This window comes from Cheilinus undulatus, linkage group 17 (assembly GCF_018320785.1).
Source record: "Cheilinus undulatus linkage group 17, ASM1832078v1, whole genome shotgun sequence".
NCBI lineage: Eukaryota > Metazoa > Chordata > Actinopteri > Labriformes > Labridae > Cheilinus > Cheilinus undulatus.
In genome coordinates, this window is record NC_054881.1 from 6633993 (window position 1) to 6657425 (window position 23433).

Below are 23433 nucleotides of genomic sequence, written 5' to 3' on the forward strand. Positions count from 1 at the left end.
GTGGCAGTCAAAACTGAAGATCTGAGCCACTCTGATGTGATTAAAAGTGCTGTATTAAACAGGGATGTCTACATGTTTTAGCTCTGAGTCTCATCAGTGTGTCATAGACAGATAAAGAATGTGCAGAATTATGCATGCATATATTTGCAGTGAGGCTGCCTGTGCTACCCATTTCTACTGGACCCCAAATTATCATGAATTTGATTCCACTCTTAATTGATCTTTCAGTCAGATAATGTCTCTTTTTCCAGTCTATGCTGATGGCTTTTGTGGTGACTACTCTCACTACCTTTTTTTTTAATTTGCATCAGTAAGTACAATCATGCTGTGCAATAAGAATGCATTTTTCTACTAATGTTGTGATTTATGTTTAAAAGTCTGATTTTTGCTAGTGTTGGTGTAACATTTATCACACAACTCATCACGACACCCTACTTGTATTTAAACACCTGTTCCTTATCCATCTATCAAAACCTGGCAGGCCCATCCACAGATTTTGCTGGACCCCTGACAAACCCAGAGAATGGGTCCTCCCCAAGGTTAAAATAGTTTTGGATTTTTCATTAGTTTTTATTTCTTTCGTTTTCACTTTCTGTGTTTGATTTCAGTTTAGTTTATATTTTGCAAAAATGCATCGTTTTAGTTTAGTTTTTATAAGTGTTAGTTTTAGTTTTAGTTTCAGTTTTTTACAGATAGATGTCGGGGCTGTGTGAACGTCATACATTTTTAAAAACATATTAAAACAGGCTACTCTTCACCTATCATTTATTTATTTAATGATGATGTTTGAATACAACTCCAGACATAAAACTAACACTATGTGAAGTCTTAACCAATCAGATCAGGCAATTTTACACCCCCAGACTTGGGTGTCTGTGCAAGTCAGTATGGTTGTGTCAAAGACTAAAACTAAGGATATTTTGTCTCTGTTTTTATTTTATTTTAGTTAGTTTTCTAAGCACACTATACTGTTTTTTGGACAAAGTTAATTTTCGTTTTTTTGGTAAAGCTTAGTTTTTATTTAGTTTCAGTTAACTAAAATGATTTTTGAATTTTAGTTTTTGTTATTTAGTTAGATTTAGTAAACAATAATAACCTTGGTCCTCCCCAATATTATCAAGTTCTCATGTTGAACTTATTTTCTTTATGACACATTTATAACCCCTTTTAACCATTTTTTCCACCCATTTTTGTCAGTATCATTTGCCAATTTTCATCAATTTGGAGCAATTTTTGCCCATTTTACTTATTTTGGCCACTTCAAAAATCCCCTTTTCCCACCTTTCTGCCTATTTCTGCTACTTTCAAGTGCTTTCCACCACCCTTCTGCCTGTTTTTGCCACTTTCTCTCTGTTGGTTTCTCTATTAACCCATTGTTGCCACAATTAATCCCTTCTCAGAAATTTTAAAAACCCATTTTTCTTTCATTTTATGCAATTCACTATGTGCTATGCCCATTTTTTGCAACTTCAAACCTGTTTTTGCCATTTCACCTTCTTTTCTGCTGGTTTTTGACACTTTTACTCCATATCTGCTACTTTTAAAATCCCATTTCATATCACTGTCTGCCCATTTTTGTAACTTTTAACCCATTTTAGTTATGTTTTATAAAAAGGTATAAAGTCTTAAAAAGACTACACACACTACTGCATAAATAAAATTTTGGGCCACTTTGTTAGCAGTGGTTATTGTTATTATTATTCAGGTTATATGGTTATCACAGCTTAATTTAAAAATGGACCTTGATTTTACTGAAATCCATGGGCCACCAATCTGGCTGGGCCCCAGAAAGGTGTCCCCTTTATCCCCTCTTATGGGCAGCCTTGATACCTAATAAAAACTTTTTGGAGTTGAAATACGTGGTAATCCCAGTTTAATAAAGGAGTTTTAACCAGATCAGAGTGCTTCAATCTTCAGTTCTGACTGCAATCTCTACCATGGACTTTATTTGCTAATAATCTGGTAAGTCATTCATTTTTTGCTGTTTTTATCCCTGACCCCTCATCCCGAAGAGCACCTAATCCTGGTTACATTTATTGACCCCGTGTAGCACTTACCCTCCTCTCTGTACAACAACCAAAAACAAATTAGCTTTCAGTCTAACAATGCCATAAGCTAACTGATGTTTTTGATGCTGGTGCATTTATAACAACCTCTGTCTTACTGCTTAAATACCACCTTTACACAAAATCATGATGCATTTAAATGTAATTCAGATACTGGCATTATGTTTGTTTTGTAATTCCAAAAGACAAATACTGATAAGATACATGAGAGCCTTTCCTATTTTGTATGTGAATCACTACATATAGGCATGACACCTCTGGATAAGAATCAGCCTGGTATGTTTGTGCATACAAGGAATTAAAGGAATTTAACTGCTATCTAACATATAGTCTACAGAAGAAGAGAATAGTGTATGTGATCATGTTAAAAGCAGATTAATTTAAAAGAGGTTGACTTAATTTACAGTATTTATAATAAAATGATAAATGAATTCAAACATTAATAGAGAACTAGTAGGTGACACTGACACCATTTTCAGTGCCATGAAAACAAAATAATAAATGTTTAGCACCCAGTGCTGGGTGATTTTTTTTTTTTGTTTTGACTATAAAAATGACAGGATTTCTTCCTTTCCTATGCATCTGTTTCAAGAAAACAGGAGTTGTATTTTAAAGGTTTGGGACAGACTGATATAATCATAAAATAATGAAGATTTTACAGATTTATAATATACTGTATAAAAAAGTAAAATAGACGTGTATTGTTAATAATATGCCAAGACAAGTGCCTTTTGTACTATCACTTCATCTGCAGCATTATAACATTATAATAGCAACTGCCTTTGCATTAAAATACACGCAATTATACATGACTGTATCTGCCATTATGGTGTAAAAATAATAGCATATTGAGCTGTAAGCTTATTGTCAACTGGACAGGCCGGCTTTGTGAGGAGATTAGTAATAGATAATATATTCAAGAGTTGTTGCACGAATAAACTAAACTATTTCTATTCATACAAAGTATGGATACAGTAGCTAGCTGTAATGATAATTTGTAAAAACGCACTAATTTCTCACGTAATTCTGGTGTTTTAAATGGTTAAAATAGTAATTAAGCCGGTTGAAGCCTGTTTTGTGGCTTGTTTTGCTTGTATGAGACAAAAGCACGACACAGTGTTGTGGTTAAGTGCGTGACCATGTTAACTGGTGACTTTCGGTTGAATGCGTCTGTGGTTGTCGTAGTTACAAAAGATGTTGGAGACATAAAGGGCCCTAATTAATGTCCTTTTAATAATTTATCATACTGCCAGAAATAATCATCATATAGAACTATAAAGCAAACTCAAACAAAGAGCATTTCGTGAGGACGCTTTAAGTATTCAAGATACGTTATAACAACGACAACCGCAGACGAATTTGGCTCAAAGTCGTCAGTTATCACGGTCACTCTTTCACCCGTAACACCGGTCAACACCTGCGTACCTGCTCCTAACGGTAACCACCTCGGCTAGTGTTAGCTTTGGCTAGCCTGTTGAGTCTATGTGACATTATCCAGCTATAACAAGTAAATAAACGTGAATTATCATTATAAACAGCTGGCTTTAAAAGGATACTTGCTGGACGGATCTTTGTGTGGACGTATCTGGCGACTGAGACTCTTTGAGCAGCTGTAATATCTGTTGAAGTCCTTGCTCGTCTGGCTTCCACTCACACTCCATCTTGCTGCTGCGGATAAAGAAACAACATAAGCTCAACCGTATCCCCAAAAAGACAAGTAACCGTTACACGATATAGACGCATAGGTAGCTGCAGATGCGGGGAGGCGTTTACCTGCTCTGACTTCGCCGACGTACTCGAGTGTAGCTGACTTTCTGTTGAAATGTGACCGTCTGTCTGGGTTTTCAGACATGGGCCTGTTACAGCAGGAACATCCGTTTTCGCAACAAGCTGGAAAGCTGCGGGCCATACAGAGTCGCGTCGCATTTATGGAGCTGCCCCACCATCTGACATGCGGCCGAGCGGTCCTAGTGCGAGACGAATCTTACTCAAACATGTAAACTCAGCAGCATACCTTTTGTATTATCAACTCAAACTTATTGTTTGATAAATACACAACCCAAGACCACTTTGAGGTGAAAACAATGTCGATATGAGGGAGAGAGGGGTTTAGGATAGAACAGGTTTGGACCGTAACCTATTCAAAGGCATATTTCCGACAGCACGTAAAGGCGGCACCGCTCAGGAGAAGGATTCGTGATGTCATCGTTATGTTCATGACAGTTGGTTTATAGTTTAGTAAGGATGCAAAGCGGCTGCTCGTGTTGGCTTAATTTACTTGAAGAGAAACAAAAACAATAATTAAGACGATAGAAAATCAAAGATAGGCATATAAAAAATGCTAAAGCTTGATTTTGCTTTGATTTTGCACTGCTCAGGAGAAGACAGCTCTCCAGAGGGTCATCGACACAGCACAGAAAATCACTGGCAGTCCTCTCCTCTCCCTAGAGGAGCTGTTCAGGTCCCTCTGCCACAGGAAGGCCCTGGGCATGCTGAAGGACTCATCCCACCCAGCACATCACCTGTTCCAACTGCTACCCTCAGGAAGACGGTCCAGGACAATAAGAGCCACAACTAGCAGACTGAAAAACAGCACATGTCCCAGAGCAGTTGCAATAATAAATGATAATTGCACTAAACGGAACTGTGCACAATTTCATTGTACTTGTGTACAATGACAATAAAGATTCTGATCTGATCTGATTTTGATTAGTTTATTGACATTATCTTATTTTCATATAAACAGACGATTCAATTCAGAAGATGACTGCAGAAAGTCTAATAGCTGATTTAACTGCCAATCCAAAGCAAGCATAAATGGCTTGACAACATTCAAAATTGAATAGTTACAACATTATTACAGAGTTCCACATGCGCCATTCAGAAATCACATACATTAATCTCATATTATTAACTTTACTTTCATATTTACTAAGTTCTGGTTTACCACTGTGACCATTATATGATCTACTGGTTATTATGAAGAGCCCCTACAGGTGGGCTTTCTCTAACTGAGTCAGCAACTTCACTCATGGTGCAAAAGTGTCTAATGCCTAAAGGCATTCTGGGTAAAATAGGCTGGAATGAACTGGACAAGTGCATTTGTGAATATACAGTCTATACATTTGTACAGTGTTTATCTTATTGCAATGTTAGAACTTTGGAACAGAAACAAAATGTTGGTATTATTAAGTTATTTATCATTTTTTCATCCAAATCTCTGTTTTGCTAAACAAATTCTTCTAGTTACTATACATTTAATTTAGCAAGCAATAAATTAAAAGTATGTTAGCCATTAGTTAGTTGCTGTTTACTCAGATTTATTCTTATCCAAAGATTTTTAAAAATCTATTTAGGCTTTTGAAGCATAAAGAGGTGAGTGGGACATAAGGTTGAATGGAACAGTAAACAAAAACAACCTTTTTCCCCTTTCAGTGAATGAAAGTAAAAACTTTTTTCAGCACCCCAGCTGAGATACCTGAGTGTAAGAAAGCTGTAATTTTATGCAGATTGAAATTAGTGTACTGCAACAAAACAGTTAAAAAGACTTCAATAGTGTAACTTATTTTGTAATACGGCTGTTTTATGCATTCCCATCCAACCCAGTATGATTTGGATGAGGGGAATGGCAAAGTCAAGTACACTGGATCAGTGAAAACAAAGGAAAACAGAAGAAAATGATCAGCATTGCAACAGAAAACATTTGTGTGTGACCTTAATGCTCCAAATAAGTATTTCTAAAAAATTACAAATGTGTGCAGAACCCTAAAAAACACAAAAAATATGGTGGATATCCTGGATTTTGTCATATTACCTGCTGCTAATAGGCAAAAATATGCCAGGTAAAATCCTACTTGTACATTTTAATTGACTGGACTTCACCCCAGTAACATATGATTATTAAAACTTTATTCTAAGCACTATTAGAACCAAATCAAAACATATATCTGAAAAGCAAATGCTCACAGTAGCCATAGTAACTAACCAATTCTCACTGTCCTAATCACAATTCTGTTGTGATCTCCAGGAAAAGAACTAAAGCACATAGTCTTGAATATGACTATATGCTTAAATGTATTGGTTACTTGCATGTAATTAGTTGATTAGATATTTACATTTGCAAGCATCTTAACAAGTGTACCTATTAAAGTGGCCATTCAGTGCTGAAGCCAAGCATTGAATTTTGTTATCCATAGGCCTAATTAAAGTGGCTCTATGTGCACACTAAGTGACACAATGTATTGTTTCTGGGTACATATAAGAAATATAATAAGCACATAGACCTGCCAATTAGTGGGAAATTGTCCATTGTTTAGATTCTAGCCGTGTCAACGTGCTGCTGTCTTTGTCTTTTATGTATTTTCTTGATTTGTGAAGTGATGTACAGTGATGTTGCCGCTAGATGGCAGCACGCGACAGAAATGCGTCTGATTTGCCCTGGACTTCAAATGAAGAAGTAAGCACTACATTCAGTACGCTGCTGCCTCTCAGCGTACAGAGCAGCCTTCAGTGGACCAGACTACCTTTAAAACATATGTTCTTTCTTCCTCTTAACGCACATTATTTATCCCAAAATAATCTTTAATTTTAGCTTTTTTCTATAAGGACAGTAAAAGAAGGCGAAGAAGAGCCAGAGGACTTTTATCCATCTCTCCTGCTGCCTGCGTTCACTCTGCTTGTTAGCTTTTCGCCAAGAGAGTTTTTTTTCTGCGGCCTGAGGAAACATGAGCTTTCTTTTGTAAGTTATATCTGTTTCACATGTCTGTAATTTGTTCTTTACACGCAGTATTTTACTCGGCAAACATGAGAGGGGCTAGCTTTACACGGCTGGTTAGGCGGCTAGCGATAGCATATTAGGGATAAGACTATTTCCTGAGCTCACCTCCGAATGACTGATGTGGTTAGCGTTGGGTAATTTACGTTTTTGTCCAGAATTTTGAGAAAAGAAACATTTTATCTATCGCATATTATTGTTTTAATCTAACGTAATATCAGTAAGCATCTGGTGTTTAACTTTAGTTTCTATTATATGAATAGAGGAGCTAATTGTAACTGGGAGGTGTTATCAAACGGTTATGGATATTTACTGGTATGAACACTTTGTTGCTATAAGCTAATCCACCCCCGGTTTGACGGTTAATCTCTTACACAATTTTTATAGTTGGTTCATGTGAAATTTACAAAGCTGAATGAAAAGATTACATGTTAATAAATTAAAGGAAAGCAGTAAATTTGATAACTAACCAACACCCAACACTATGAGGCTATTTTATTTATGCAATACGACGTTCTGAGCATCCCCACCTCTAGTTGTCCAAAAATCTATTTCTAGTTTGATTTTTCATGCTTTAAACTATAGAATCGTCGTTATTCTATTGGCATGTTATTAAAAAAAGTCTTAAAGCCTTAGTAATGATTTTATATCATAAGATAGGTGAAGAGTTAGGTGATAGGTAATGATTTAATCCATTAAAAATTCGGAACCGAAACGTTGCCAATGTTTTTGCACAGTTAAAAGAGTGTGTAGGAGTTTCCCTGCAAGTTCAAGAAATTAGTCAATACTGGGTGCCTAGGACTTCTGTTTTAATTGGTGTTATATTTAAACTGACATCTGTATCGTTTGTTTTTTTTACCAGTGTCATATCAACAACCTTTTTCCTAACTAATTCAACTTCCTGAATCTACATCATTGTAACTAGCATCAAATGTACAAAGCCTTCATGTTATATATTTAACTTTGTGTCTATTAGCCATGGAGGATGCAGATGCATCTGATTAGCTACAGCTGACCCTTAATAGTTTAATGCTAAGTTGATTAAAAGCTGAAGAAAAGGTTATGGAGAACATTATACTGTAAGGCCCGGGTGTTTGTCTGTTCTGCTACAAAACTGTGGATGTCCTCTTTACCCTCAGCCAGGGGCAGGTGGATATGAAATTATATGTAGGTGTATTATAGCTGCATGGTGGGTCAGTTTTCTTCAGTAGCAAAATAACAGAATGGTACATCTAAGTGGGGATGCACAATATTGGGTTTTTGCAGATATTTCCAATTCCCATAGATGCACACCTTTTTTAAGTTATGCCAAGTTTCTCCTGGAAAGCAAGTAAATATATTGGTATTGGCTAAAATGTGTTGCGGAAATGTTGCTATAAGGGTATAAGCAAAAATCCCATATTGTGGATCCCTTACCTATAGATAAGGGTATAGTTGTACATTTTGCAAGTATTTAAGGTCGATATGATCTATACTACCAAAGAATTTTCATGTCTGCCACTACCGATATTGTGCATCCCTATTGACTGGTGATACATGATGTATATCTGTTTTTCTGCAGCAAAATAACAAAAATATTGTTACTTCTTGGTCAAACGTGTGGAAAAGAAGTGGTAAATGTCACCCAGTCACTTTTAGGAACAGCCAGTTGCACAGTGTCAACATGCACATGGAGAATGACAGAAAGAAAACCCAACAGCCTTGTTATTTAACCTGTTTGTGAAAAACAGTGCTAGTTAAATGGAACAAGAGAAATGACGAATGACGGTTCCTCATTTAGGCTAAACATATCAAATGGAATATCCTGCTGTCAGCAAGCATATGACCATAAGTGGCTCTTACTGTTACCAATCTATTAAGTGATTGTTCACCTGATATCAAGCAGTTTATTCAACATTGAAATCACCAATGGTCAGGTGAAGTCAGAGGAAGCATATGATGCAATTTGAAAGCAACAAAACTATTGAAATAAGTGCTATTGTCTTACCCAATATCTATTTTAAATGCACATTGAAATATCTTGTAAACTTGATTTATTTCCCAGCCATACTCCTTCCTAACGAGGGTGTTTGATAGTTTTGGAAACCCAGTGGTTTCAAACCATGCATGAAAAATGCTTTTAATACCACACTGGATAATTAAAAATAAGAAATAGCAAAATATTTGGTGTGTAAGTCTTCAGGTTTGGTTGCCATGGTATCTGCAAGTTGAATTTAACAAGTAACATTGATGTTTAAATTCTTTCATCATGACAGCCCTACTTTGCAGTGGAAAACAAGTCATATCTTTAACTGAATTATGTTGCATTTTGATTGATATACATCAGGGTTTGTAGAAGTAAATGCTGTTAATGAAGGGAGACTGATCGCACTAGCATGTCATGCAGCCTCTCTAAAATTCCTGTTTAATGGGGCGATGTGGGATTGTGTACAGCACCTCTCCAAATGGCCTCATTATCGACACAGAGAGACACAGTGTTCTGGTCCTCCACTGTGATTCTGCCAAACCCATCAACTCAACAAGAGCTCAGCTCTTTTGTCAGCCTGTTCTTTAAAAAAAAAAAAAAAAAAAGATTTTGTCCTTTTCTTAGAAAAACTCCCTCAAATTCAAGAGCGGTGAACGCAGGATTCATCATCACCATATCTGACTATCTCTATATTTGTGTACTCTTTGTCTTCCTCTTTGAAACATGACTCACAGTGGAAACCGTGCAGCCAGGACGTTCAAGCCCAAGAAGAATATCCCGGAGGGTTCTCATCAGTACGAGCTGTTGAAACATGCAGAGGCTACGCTGGGGAGTGGAAACCTGCGCATGGCTGTCATGTTGCCTGAGGGGGAAGACTTAAATGAATGGGTTGCTGTCAACAGTAAGCTCCAACTTTACCTTTTTTGCCCCCTTATTACTACACACCCTCCTAGATTCAGATTCCTGGTGGACTAACCTCACCTTAGCACACCTTTTTATGTTTATATCCTAGCCTTTCATATTTGCAAGCTTCAGACATCAAAAATCAACTGAGGCAGAACATCAGGGTGGTAGATACTGGCATCCCCTCTAAAAGCAGTGTTCATTCATGCTGGAAACCTCTGTGAATGTTAAATAGACCTTATTGTGTGTGCTGCCGGAGCCTTGTTTGCCTTCCTCTGAATTGAGACAAATGGCCGGTCAGTAGAAACTTGATTTCCTCTCAAGTCAGAGCGTCCTTGGGGTTCGAGATGTGCAGTGACTCTGCATATTAACAATTGAATTAAGCTTTAGTTCAAAACCCTTGCAGATTTTGGTAAGGATATAAATTTAGTGTACGTAGCTTTTCTTTGTTTTTTACTTTTAATAAGTCGAGACAATTAAAAGTTAATGTAGCTGATTTAGATTTATGACCCTTGTTTTTATACCTTAGGACTAGAGATGTCTTTATTGATTGGAAGCTGATCATTATGGTTGGATTTTCATTAGAAAATATGTGAGAAGTAGATCAGATTTAGTCCCTCTAGTTGCAGATCACCAAAACCATTCACCTGTGGCTAATACTCTGGCTTCTTGGGCTGAAAGATGCAATATTAGAGGCTCTTTGAATTTCCAGAAATCAGATTAAACTGAAATGCAGCATCTTTGACTGTCAGCTTTAAAAACCCCTCCATTAGCAACTGTTTTGTTACTGTTGCTACTGTGGATTAGTCATCATCCTCCACTTAAGCAGTCATGGTAAAATCCCCCAAACTTAGCTGTAACTCCTGTTAGTTTAAATTAGTAATCCACTGTAAAATATGTGTTGAAACTATCAGCAGAAAAGTTAGTTAGCTAGCTAAATGAGGTGACGTGACGTTCATCATGGTGTGTTTAAGGTCAGGTTGGTAAAATGGTAGAGGTGCAAATTGGCATTTTTATCACAATACGATACAATAATGATTCTTTGGACAATGATGTTTTATTTAAATCTGTAAACTATCATATATTTTGGTTGTCAAAAAAAAGTGGAAGACTCGCTGTGGTGTAGTCTATGTCTGAATTATTTCCACAATGTCAAGAGAGGATATCATCTTTATCCTCTATCTCAGCCGCTAACTTTTAGCCTGTTTGCAAGTTTAGGACAACAAACAGCTGGACAAAAACTGTCAAACAGGCATGTGGGAGGAATTTCAAAATAAAAGCATAACTTGATGATAATGCAGATCGATGTTTTTATTTTTTATTGAATTGATTGGATATGTGTTGAACAAATTGAAACATCAGCCACATTCTTGGCTCATCACACTCCTGTTCTTTTGTGGCTCTAAACTGACTGTAGAGGCAAACAAGTCAGGGGTGTACCCCTCCTCTTACTCAGTGATAACTAGGAGTGGCTTTGGCCCCACGCAACCCCAAACAGGGTAAGCAGTTTAGAGCATAAATGGATGCAAGGATGCATCAGTTGCATAATGCAGCTTAGTTAATCTTCTGAGATTTGTTGCCCTTTTTTATTTGACTATTTGAACTATGTAGCCCTCTGAATAGGCTTCATATTTATTTTTAATCTGCTAAATGATCATGTGATTCAGTAGTCCTTACTTTAGGATCCTTGTTGCATTTCTCCTTAGGAGGTTTTTGTCCTGCTCTGTTAAATAGCGTCAGTAAAAGCATGTTGTTGGAATGATGACTTCCGTGTTCCTTTTTCAGGTTAGACAGACCAAACACCAAACCAGCTGCTATATCAAAACTAAAAATATGATCTGTATCAGCAGAGGATTTGAAAATCTTACACATAGATGATCTGGTTTGGCAGCAGAAAATGTGATCAGAGCATCCCTACTTCAATTCAAGAAATGTGACATTATTCATCTACAATATTTCCACAGAATCACCAGATGTTTCTTCAGCAAGTTTACACGCGTTCTAGCTTTCTGGATAGCCCATCATTATTTCAATCTTCCTTTATGAGTCTGTTTTCCTAAAAAGTTTGTGGTAAAAGATTGAGGAGTCAGCACTGCATTAGCTGTGTTAACTTGTGTTGGACAGGGAAGTTAGAGTAACTTCTACTTACCAGCAAGTTTTTACAACATTCCTCGCAGTGTTTGGTCATGAGGGGAAGTTCCCTTAATTATTTTAAGACTCTGCTGTTGGCAGTGTTGATTGTAATAAATACTGACAGTAAAGGCACTTGTGATGTGCAGAGAATGTCACTTAACCTCTAGACTGATATTGGCTTACTTTATTTAAATGAACTGCCCTCTTATATTCAGGACACTGAATTATGGGATGATGTCAGTGCAGAGGGTGCTGGAGGTGAAGCACTGTGAATACTGAGATAAAGAGTTTATTAATCACAGAGGAAGTTCTAGTGCAGCTTTGCTCCAAAACTACAGTACAGCAAAGGTTGCACATCAGAGCATCAAATAAAAGTGAAATATCAAAGTTAAAGTGAATAGTATTAGTGCAAAATGGGTAGAGGTATTCAGTGAAATAACAATAGAAATATGCTAAAGTGCAAAAGTAAGCCAAGCACAAAGAAGTTACATAAACAGTTGTTTTGGTAGGGATAATGAGAGATGAGGAGAAAAACAGCATGACCCGGCTAACGGGCACAGAGTGAATGTTCCAGACTTGGTCTACAAGTCATGAGAGTTTTAAATTTGGATATATTATGTGTAAAATTCAGACATATTTGATAACTTGTTTTAATATCACACATGATCACAATTAGATTATCTTTAGCCCAAGTTTCAAGTAGTGTGACCAGGTGATGGAGCTGGTGATTCTCAGCACTATTTCCAATATTTTCAGTCATGCATTTTAAAGGTACCGTCCAATTTTGAGCCGCTGCCAGTAAGTCAAGGTATCAGTGAGGTATCCTTAGCAATTACCAAAAATCATAGGTAAACACCTGCACTCATTGCACAGATAAATTTATAATGTTTGAACACCAAGAAGTTATTTAATCTATTTGTGCTACGTTGACTTTTTCAGCTCCTAAACTGTATTTTTGTGTTGTTACGACTCTGCAAAATGGATTTGTTTGAAATGCCATGTTCGTCAGTGCTGCTTTTTCTCTCACTCACATCAAATTCTGGTTAAAGAAAACTTAGGATCTGTTGTTTTCTTTTAATATTTTGGTTGGGGGTGTAATGGTACGAAAAGATTTCAGTTCGGTACGTATCTCAGTTTTTAAGTCATGGTTTGGTACGTTTTCGGTGCGTAATTAAAGCAAATAAATAACTTTTTAAAAAATGTAATTGTACTAAAATAAATAGGCTGAATAAATTACATTTAAATTATTAATAATGCTGCAACCTCCTTCCAAAGGATCTTCAACAATTAAAAATGTTAATAAATAAATACATTTTTGAATTACAGGATTATTTCAACCAATATATTTACATGTTCATACCCATTCTTTAAATTCTAAAATTTCCCAGCCAACTCGAACACATCATCATACAACCATAAGTTAGCTTGTTAAGTATGCTAATTAGCATCTATCCTGCTGACTTTAACACGAACTTCAGCACTGGATTACTTTTTTAACCAGTGGGATCTTCTGTAAAGTCTGGGAGAACTTTTCACAGCCCATCTTGGCGGATAAAGAGGTTTGAGTTGTTTTTGTCCACTGCTGTATTTTACCAGGAAACAAAGTGTTCCTAAACAGGACACTTTTATCTGGAAATATTCAGGCTGTTGCTGTCATTTGTTGTGGTTGTGTGGTTGCCAGGACAGAGTGACAGTGAGTTGTTCTTTGGTTTTCCATTTGTGTATGAACTTCGTTCCACGTGTATTCGTTCAGTACACATCTGTACCGTACGAGGCCCGTACCGGATCGGTACAGCATGAGTACACGTACCTTTACACCCCTAATTTTGGCACTTTTTACTAAGAGTGATTTAAAAATATGTGAGATTTAAAAGCACTGAAGGATCACAAGTATTGACTTCTTAATATGCATACATTTCTGCTTTAATTGTTTCTCTGACTTTGTGTGTAGACTTTTAAAATGTCTGCATAAGGTTACTGGAAAATGTTAGGAAGTTTCCAGGAGTGCAGTGTGTAATATGAAAAAGCATTCTCCTTTACATAAAGGCACTTCCAATTCTGCCTTGCTTATCTTCTCCAGCTCTGTATTTAAGCCTAATCAAATTTAGGTGTAATAAATATTGAGACAAACATATCCAGGAACCTAACAAACGTCGCCAAGCATAAAGGGGAATATTTCTCTGTGACATTAGCAAATGAAACGCCCTCCATAACTCAGCTCACACTGTAAATGGATCTGTCAAACACATGGACGCAAAACTTGGCTGTATGCCCTCAGGAAAGAGTGATAACACAATTAGCCGATAAGTTGAGTGTGCCCTGGTCTGATCTACAGTGGGGACTGTGGAAACTTGATGCCAGATATTTGTCCCGGCACATATGGTATTTGGTCTCATCTACACTTGACTGAAATCTTGTTTTTCCTTTTCCCCCTCAGCTGTGGATTTCTTCAACCAGATCAACATGCTGTATGGCACCATCACAGACTTTTGCACAGAGGAGAGTTGTCCAGTCATGTCTGCTGGTCCCAAGTAAGTTTATCACTTCATCTGTCAAGGAAAAGGGTGTGGGGTCAGGCTGGTGTAAGTGGGGCAAAATAACAACCACAGACCCCTCAGAAAGTAGTCTGTCCCTCTGCTTCTCAGTGCTCGAGTTTCTCACCGGATGTTTTCCTATAGTGTGTCATAAGGAAGACTTTGCTCATAAAATTCAGATTGTATTTAGTTGAGCATAGAGAGGGAGATTCCAGTATTTGTAGGAAGTGGCCCTATTTTTAGATATTTTGGATCCTAAATGGACAAAAGGATTTCTTCAGCTGGCAGCTGCTAAACAGGCTGTGTTTGCTGCTGCTTAATCTTTTCTTGGCAAAGACTATTGATCAAAGTACGTTTACAAAAAGTGATTATTTGGCCACTAACTAGCTCTGATTGTAATTAAAACTGTATGGCAGTACTACGGAAAAGGAACTAATAGAAAGTTTTTCTTTTTAAATCAGAAGCAGCTGTTGCGTCTTTTTGATCCAATACCACAAGCCTTCATTAAACTAAAAGAACTGGGGTTTACCTTGCAAGAACATGGGAGTTTTTGGTCTAAATCTGTCCCAAAGACTTCGTTTGATGATTTAAATCTCTAGTTACCCATCCAAACACCAGTGGCACAAAAGAACACAAACAAATCAGTCAACTGTAGAAGAAGTAAGGTGAAAATTCCCACATCTTATAACGTTAAACCCCGTTTTGTCAAGGAAAGCGGGTGGCCTAAAGAAAGTTGTTTTGATTAAAAAGCCCCATCAAAATTTCTGTTACACTCATAGATATTCAGTGGCACAAACAACACTTTCAGTAGACATACATCGATTTGGCGCAAGCTGGAATTAAGTGGGGTACCTTTATTATTTCCAATCATGATGGCAATTTGCTCACGCACAGTAGTCACATTGCAGGACGTGCAATGTGACGTCGTCTTGTGACCTGGAGCACATCATTCTATCACTTCTGTGTTGTTTTTTTTTTTTTATGCCAACCAAAGTCCAGAATTTGGCCACACTCTGCTTAATTTTAAGCCCGGCTTTAAGGCAGATTTGCTCCCTCTGATGATTGGGGTAGGCAGTTCTCTGCAGGCAGAGCCTGCCTGACTCACAAAATTACTGTAATTTCCAGTATAATGGCCCATTTAAATTTTGTTAAGCCAAGTCCACAGTCCTGTGCAGCTGCATCACTCTTCAGTACCATCTGTTTTATGGGATATGGAGTCTGTGCATCTACTAGCTATGATATGGAAGCTTAACTCTTGGCTGAAATGATGAGACAGACTCACCCTGTGAGTTGCTGTGCCCTCCACCCATCACCTGTTGTCCTCAAGGAGGAGTGTTCTCCATCAAACCAGTGCTCCAAAAGCTTTATGTACTTAAGAGTATGCTTCCTGTTTTCTTTAAATGCATGGTTATGACATGACCTCTGTCTGGTGGGGTTTGTGTTGGTATGTGTAAAAGCTCTTTCTGAGCAGTGAAGCCAGAGCATCAGCTTGCAGGACAAAATGAATGTGGATGAATTTTAATTCCCATTAGCTCTCATGCAGCGTGAGATGGTGGCAGCTGTATTCATTCATGTGTCGTAGCACTTACTGGTATACAAGCCTGTTGTATAAGCCGCAACAATTTTTAAAAAATTAAAAATAAGTATAAGAAGTGCAGGTTATACAGCTGATTTTTAGATTACTGAGTGGGGTTGCCAGGTCTGCAGTTTTCCTGTAGGATTGGGCAACTTTTTACATACCTCCACAGGTGGATTTTTTTGTCCACATGTTGACTAAATCAACCAGCAGAGAGGCAGGAAAACATAGAACATGGCACAGTCAAACATCCGCTGTGGTACACAGACATACACTACTAACACAGAAGCAGCATGCCACAAGCAGTATATGTGGAGTGGCAGAGGTTTTACTGGCTTATTTTGAATTTCAGCATTGGGTTTGGTTTTTGGCTAGTTTTATCAGCCCTTGGGCTGGTTTGTCACTCAGACCTGGCAACGCTGCTACTGAGGAAGCTGCTTCTGTCCCGTGCAAACCAGCATGATGCTCAAAGCACACACTAAACGGTGACAGGCGGATCTCAAGCATGTGTATTCATGCTATCAGCAGCACTTCGTCCTAGTGCTTATCAGTGCTGTGGCTGTGCCACTGATAGTGTATTTTAAAGCTGCAGGTTTGCGCTGCAGTTCTACAGGGCTGCAGCAGATGAGCTTTTGTTGCATTTGAAGTTTGAGTCATGAGAAATGGATCGCTTCACTTTTTTCTCTCTTCTAACATTCCCAGCCCTCTGATGTGATCAAAGTAAAAGGAGGTTTAGATTTGGAATCTGACAATGGCTTAAAGACTCAATACACTGCATCTATCTTGAATTAATCCTTTTTCATTAAAAACAAAATCAAAATAGATGTTGCGGAGATAAGAAATACCTCACTGTCAGCTTATACCACTATCATTAACCCCGGTCTTAGTTTAAAAAGTAGTTGCTAGGCTAAAATTCTGAAATTCCCATTTGCATTTTATTTGCACTGACTGAACCCAGATTCAAACTTTCAGGATCTTATGTTTGTAAATTGTGTTTCCTGTAGGTACGAGTACCACTGGGCCGATGGAACCAACATCAAGAAACCCATCAAATGCTCGGCTCCCAAGTATATTGATTACCTCATGACCTGGGTGCAGGACCAGCTGGATGACGAGACACTTTTCCCTTCAAAGATCGGTAAGTGCTGTGTCTGTTTGTCTCTGATTTATCAGAAATATGTCAGTGGGATACTCTCAGCTTTTGTCAGTGCTCAAAATTATAAGGTTTTTGTTTTATTACCAAGAATAAAACCTCTTCTTTTGTCTTTGTTGGAGATTAAACTGCCATGCAAAATGCTTCTCAACATTCAGGTGTATAAACTCGTTTTATCATACAACTTCACTTGTTATGTTCAATTAGTGCAGCGTGGGTGGAAAAATGGATGAATTATTGTGAAAGCCTTTAGGAGAGATACTCTGAGAGTTCAGCAGAAAAGCACATAAAATCATTGCCTTTATATTTCATAACCAGTGACAGCACATTTTACAGACATATCTACATGATAATACTCCAAATTTCCTTTTTAACAATTCAGAGGGCCATTACAAAGAGTTAGCATTTGCATACCAGAATAGAGCTCACCCTCCCGGCCAGTAGAGGCTTGTGTTGTCACGGGTGGAGCCTTTAATAGAGCTGGGAGGCGGCCAGCTCAAATACTTGTCTCATTTGTGCCTCAGTACATCTCCATGGAGGGAGCTAATGAATGAAGATGCTGCTCTGCAAGGACAAAAATTCTATTAGCATGTTTTCCACAATTAATCAATGTGTTAGGGGTATTTTCTTTGTAGCATCTGGTACAAAACATCCCACTTGATGTCATTTAAAGCAATTAGAAATTCCACCGGGTGCTTTTATTATTTTAAACACAGCAGGATTTATTCCTGCCTCTTGACCGAGCTGTTTACAGGGTTTAGCCTAGGCTGAAGTGTCTGAAACCTGGACTAGGAAATCCATTTTCCCCTATTAGAATAAGATAATCTGCCTTCTTTGTCCTGGTTATTCAAAATAAAAAAGCTTGACAGACTCAACCTTCATAGATAGTTGAATCATAGATGTTTAGAAGATTTAATACACATACAAATATCCAGTTTTGGTTATCTGCACCAAAATTACTCATCAAATAACCTTATTCTTTATATTTTCTGTCAGTTTAGGCCCAGAATTCAGGTGGACTGCTCTGTTTTAAATAGCCACCTGCCTCTAGTAGTCACTGCAGCAGTGGTTAGTGTCTACTGCCATGCTGTCACAATGCTCTTTAACCAGATGTAAACAATGATAAACCAATAATGATCACATCCTGTAGGAACAGCATGGTTTAGTACCATCCTGATCCTGAAGATGGGGATATAAAGTTGTATGTAGACTGTTTCATACTTCCACTCCATATAACTGAAGCTCTCAGTCATGATATTCGGCACTGACACGTGAAAGTTAACCTTAAAGAGGACCGAAGGTTAGCTGTGCTAGCACTGCTAATGTTAGCCAAGTTCTGCAAAGCAGCTTCATCTTCTTCAACCAGTGCCGCAAGGGTTTTGGCTGTTTTCTGGGTGTTTCTTAACTTTGATAGATGAAGCGCAATCACAACGGAGTTCAATCTGATGTGAAATTAAGGTATAACTATAAGGTTTTAGGTTGTTGTATAGATGCTGCCCATCTATTAGTTGTTGTACGGTAACTAAGATCTCAGCCTGTGGTGATTGTTGTGAGACAGACTCACTCACAGCCTGCAAGTTGCTCACCCCCCTTGTGCCCTTGCTGAAGAGTGATCTCTGTCAAACCAGTACTTCAAAAGTTTTATAAACTTAATAGTATACTTCTTGTTTTCTTAGAAGGCAGGATTATAACCCAAAATGGGGAAAAGCTGTTAAAAAGTCACGTCAACCCCTGCCGTTGTGGTCTGCATTTTGCATCCCTGCATGTTTTGAATTTTTAATAGTGTGCTCTCATGCGGTGTAGGATGTTGGCAGCTGCACACACTCATAGTTATGATGTTGCGTTTCTCAGCACTTTAAATTGGTATATAAGTTGCCGTGGTATATAAGCCTCAGACAACTTTATAGATGAAGAAATAGGTATTAAAAGTGTGGCTTATACACTGGACTTTGTGGCCTTTTTACGAAAGCTTAAACTGGGAATTAACACCACATAAAATCAACCTAAACGAAAAGATCTAAACGGCTTCTTTAATGAATCATCTCATTCTATATGATTAGAGCTTATTGTTGGGGCCAAATCCTTTGCTTTTTCTCAACACTAATTTCTACTTAGTCTTTGTCATCTAAATTGCTGTCATTTTATAATTTGCCCTCCTTAGAAGTTAGATTAAAAAATACAGTTTGTTCATAATCCATCCTAAATTAGACTCTCTGCTGTGATTAACATAATTTTGATTTTGCAAGTCAAAGTTGCCCCAATCCTACGCTGAAGTTTTAACCAAACAAACTGGAGTTTTACCCAAGAAAAATCAAGATCTGATTACCTGAACTTGCCCCATTTCTCTAGTTTTTTGTCAAGCTGCTTTTAAGATTTGATCCAATCAGATGACTTCAATCGTAAGTACTTTGAATAACTTGCTTCTGGGTTTGGCTTTAACCGCGGATCCTCATCTTGTAAGACACCATCTTACTTTTGAATAATTTATACTGAATTGTGATGCATCGTTCTGTAATCTGTAGCAAGAAGCTGTCCTCCAGGTGTCTGTGCTCCATTACTAAGCTCTGAATCACTGCTCATCATAACTACAGAGTGCAGAAAGGCACAGTGTTGTTGGAGCGCCTTCAGACCTTCCTAACAACAGCTGAAAACACTGTTACCATGGGGTTGTTCTGTGCTTCAGTCAAGATTGTTTGCACTTCCCTGAAATCGTGCCGTGGCCTGCCTGCTAAGACTTTTGAAATCCAGAGAACATGCTGCCGCTGCAGCTGCCTTCATTTGCTCTGAGATTTTTTAGGCTTATTGAGATGAAGAAGAGAGAGAGGAAAGTCATGCTCAGCTTTAGTGATTTATTGGATGAACTTTTTGTTCTTTCCATTTTATTTTAGTCTGTTCTGAAGAAGTGGCAACCCTCCATAAACCTTGAGGATCCCTTTGTGCAGGTTCAGCACCAAGTGCTTTTTCAAGAGATTTCACTTTCAGGAAACATATTGGATGTTGAAATGAAATCTTTTCAGTTCTGCTGCTTTTGAGGCATGATTTTATCACCTTAGTTGTTGACTTTAAGGTGATCATACATCTTTGTCTCAGCCATCTGTAGGAAGGTTGACAAAATCTTTTGATATGCTGACGTTTTTTCAACAACACATGCTTAAGATAATACAAAATCTGTTATTTTTGCATTCAGTAGCACCAAAGTATTATATTTTTGGGAGAAAAATAAATATAAATGACAAATCAGCTGCAAGCAGAGAGAGAGAGAGGTGGTGGGCAATCAAAAGAGTGCTAATGCAGCTGAAGACAAATGAAACGTTGATATGGAGGAATAAGACAGCATTTTCTGATTATTTTACAGCTATTATGCCAACACCTCTGCAGAGAGATGAAGGAGGGTTCAAGATTTTTGTTATTCTGTCTCCTACCCCTTGTTTTTGTCCCTTTGCTCCTTGGAACAAGGAGTTACAAGGGGAAATGGTGAAATCTTCCTCTACAAAATTAGGAAACCCTTGTCAACAACCAGCTGTGTTGCTCTCCAAAACAACAAACAGGAAGCACAAACTGGTAGGATGATAAACATAAAGGGGACTTGTGGGATTTGAAAGCTAATGCACAGAGCAGCTGCTGTCCCTGTGGCTGTACTAAACGTGATGTGACCGTTAAAAGCCTGTTTACAGACATCACACACCTGGAAAAGTGTCTGTTAACCTGCTGCACCAGTGAAAGCTGTGAGTTTTAAAAGCATCCTGATAACTTGTAATGGTAAGCCAGTAAACACTGTAGCTTAAACACTTAGATGATGCAAACCAACTGCACATGCCAGGTCAGCTGTGGACTAAAACTGCCCCTTTTTTTCTGTTCTATGCGTTTGGTTCACAGGATTAGAATTCATCTTAACAGCAGTCTTAAAAATGGCGACCCTTGGGGCGCTGGTTTGGCTCCGTGGTTAAATTAAGCATTTCAAGTTCAGAGGGTAAAGGCCTTGAAGGGAATGACTCTCACCCTGGGACATTTACTGCAGGTCTTCTCTCACTCCTTTTATACCTGCTAAAGGCTCTACCCACTGTCCTGTGCCCTCCATAAAGACATTAAAACCCTGAAAAGCATTCCTTTTATAAAATTGTGATTGCAAGAAACCCAGTCTATTCAGGTGTCAAACAAAGTCTTAAAATTCCCGGCTGACCACTGCTATAATGATTTATTGTTGGCTTGTATTTGGTTGTTGTAATGGATCTTATCAACATTTTTCCCCTCTTGTTTCTAAGGTGTTCCCTTCAAGCGAAACTTCATGTCCGTGGCAAAGACAATCCTGAAGCGCCTATTCAGGGTCTACGCTCACATCTACCACCAGCACTTTGACTCTGTCATGCAGCTTCAGGAGGAGGCTCACCTCAACACATCCTTCAAACACTTCATCTTTTTCGTTCAGGTACAGATTCAAAAACACTTACAGAACAATTTCAGGGACAGGAATTCAAAAAATAAGATTTGAAATAAATTTTTATCTTACTTTTAGGCAGGCCTCACACTAGATAGTTTTCGGATTTTCACTGATATTAGTCAGCTTGTCCTCATAGGTGGTTGTGGGTGTTTATGTTGGAGGCACTCAAACCTAGAGTCATGAATATCAAACATGTTTGATATTTACGATTTGAGGAAGGGGAGGCTCAAGCGCATTCTGACACCATACACTTCAGGATTTTTTGACGGATAATAGTCTGCAGTGACCCTGACTCGGACACATCTCCCCAGTCATCAGTGGGGGTAAATCTATCCTCGAATTGGGCTTAAAATTGTGTAGTTTTTGGCCAGCCTTTTTCGGACAAAAAAAGGTGAAAGGATAAAGTCAAACCTGGAGTTGTGTAGCCTGTTGCACCAGCAACCTTTATGTTATATTGTAAAGTCCACACTAAACCCTGCATTGAAACTAGTTACGTTTTAACTTAAGTTGTGTCATTGTTTAGTTGCACCACAGGGAAATAAGATTAATCTAAACTAGTAAAGATTTACATCCAGACTAACCAAAATATTGTCGCAGATATGATGTTTTCTCTTAATTTAACCAATCAGTGACATGCATTTTTTAACCCCGTGTTTGCTACAGATGCTAATGGCTAAAAATAACTCATGCTAACTGCTGTTAATCCTCAAACAGCGTCCAGTGTGGATGAAAAAATATGACGAGGCATTTTGCATATGTGAGTTTTGAAGCCTAAACCTAAAGCCAGTATAAAATGACAACTCTGAGTTTATTTTCTTGACATGTGGGGGTTTATTCTTATTGTTTGTATTTTATTATCAAAATGCAAAACAAATTTTAAAAAATCCTATGAACTAGTTTTATCCAGCACTGATACAGAAAGCATTATCATATTCTCGAATTGCACCCATATATGAGACACTGACTCTTTTGGAGGACCTTAGGGGATAAAATTTTTTAACTGACTTTCTGCTGCCCACCTCTGCTGGTCTCTTGTTGTCATTAATAAAGGAGTCCTTTCAATCAGTCTACAAGGCTGATTTTTTCCTAAATAGTCTGATCAAGACCTAATAAGGGAGAAAAGATTCTTAAAAAATGGCCTGCATGTCTGGGTATCTCTGCATGTTTTTGGCCATGAAGAAGCTGTATGAATGCACAATGAATTGCACATTTTTGAGTAACATCAGGTTGTGTGAAAGTTGTGGTGGGAGCTATGCTTTTAGTCATAATGGTGCATGCCTCAGAACTTTAGACTGGTTTATTGGTTGTGAGGACTCAGTCACTCACAATGTTCAGCAATATTTCCTCTGAGTAAAGTTCAGCCATTATTCATACTATTGTTCTCATTGTGTTTTGCTGCTCTAGCTTATCATTGCCCCTTTGATTGAAGTTGGTATTGCAACTCTTGGTCTGTATCTGTAAGGTCTGAGAGAAGGGTGCGACAGAAAGCTCTAGTATGATCTCAAATGTAGAGCATAAAGGAGCCTCTAGATGAAAAAATTGTTAAAATTATGTTCTACACCATATAATTGGTATTTTTTTTTTCAAACTATATTTTAGCATTCAAATCTAGCATACAGAGTGTTATTTATTTATAATTGTCCTTTGTCTTTTTCAGGAGTTCAACCTCATCGACAGGAAAGAGCTCGTCCCACTTCAGGAGCTGATTGAAAAACTGACAACCAAGGACAGATAAACGGCGATGTAATCCTTTATTTTATTGGTCTTCTAGTTTTTTGCACAGATACCCACCCCCACCCTGGCTGTATGTATGCAGTATATACTATATTTCCATTTGGGGAAATGTTTTTAATAAGGCCAGGAAGAAGGAAGGGTCTTGATAGGTTTAAG

At 38.0% G+C, this 23433-nt stretch overlaps 2 protein-coding genes across 5 annotated transcripts in view; one reads left to right on the forward strand and one right to left on the reverse strand.

Moving 5' to 3' along the window:
• The window catches only part of tnpo1 (transportin 1), a 53380-nt gene extending 49412 nt beyond the window's left edge, over positions 1-3968 (reverse strand). For 3 of the 4 annotated variants that reach the window (XR_005993220.1, XR_005993221.1, XM_041811463.1), the window contains exons 1-2: positions 3840-3968; positions 3623-3734 (exon numbers count right to left, since the gene is read on the reverse strand). Coding sequence is in view for 2 of the 4 variants with exons in the window: in XM_041811463.1 (XP_041667397.1) it covers positions 3623-3727 (105 nt within the window). In the remaining 2 variants the exon portion in view is untranslated. The remainder of the gene's footprint in view (positions 1-3622; positions 3735-3839) is intronic. The other variant, XM_041811464.1, reaches the window with a different exon arrangement.
• Positions 3969-6542: 2574 nt separating this feature from the next.
• Positions 6543-23358, forward strand: LOC121525071 (MOB kinase activator 1B). Its single transcript, XM_041810827.1, has 6 exons — positions 6543-6804; positions 9541-9707; positions 14280-14373; positions 16957-17090; positions 21368-21531; positions 23201-23358. The coding sequence occupies exons 1-6, from the start codon at positions 6791-6793 to the stop codon at positions 23276-23278; spliced, it is 651 nt and encodes a 216-aa protein (XP_041666761.1). The 5' UTR covers positions 6543-6790; the 3' UTR covers positions 23279-23358.
• The last annotated feature ends 75 nt before the right edge of the window (positions 23359-23433 follow it).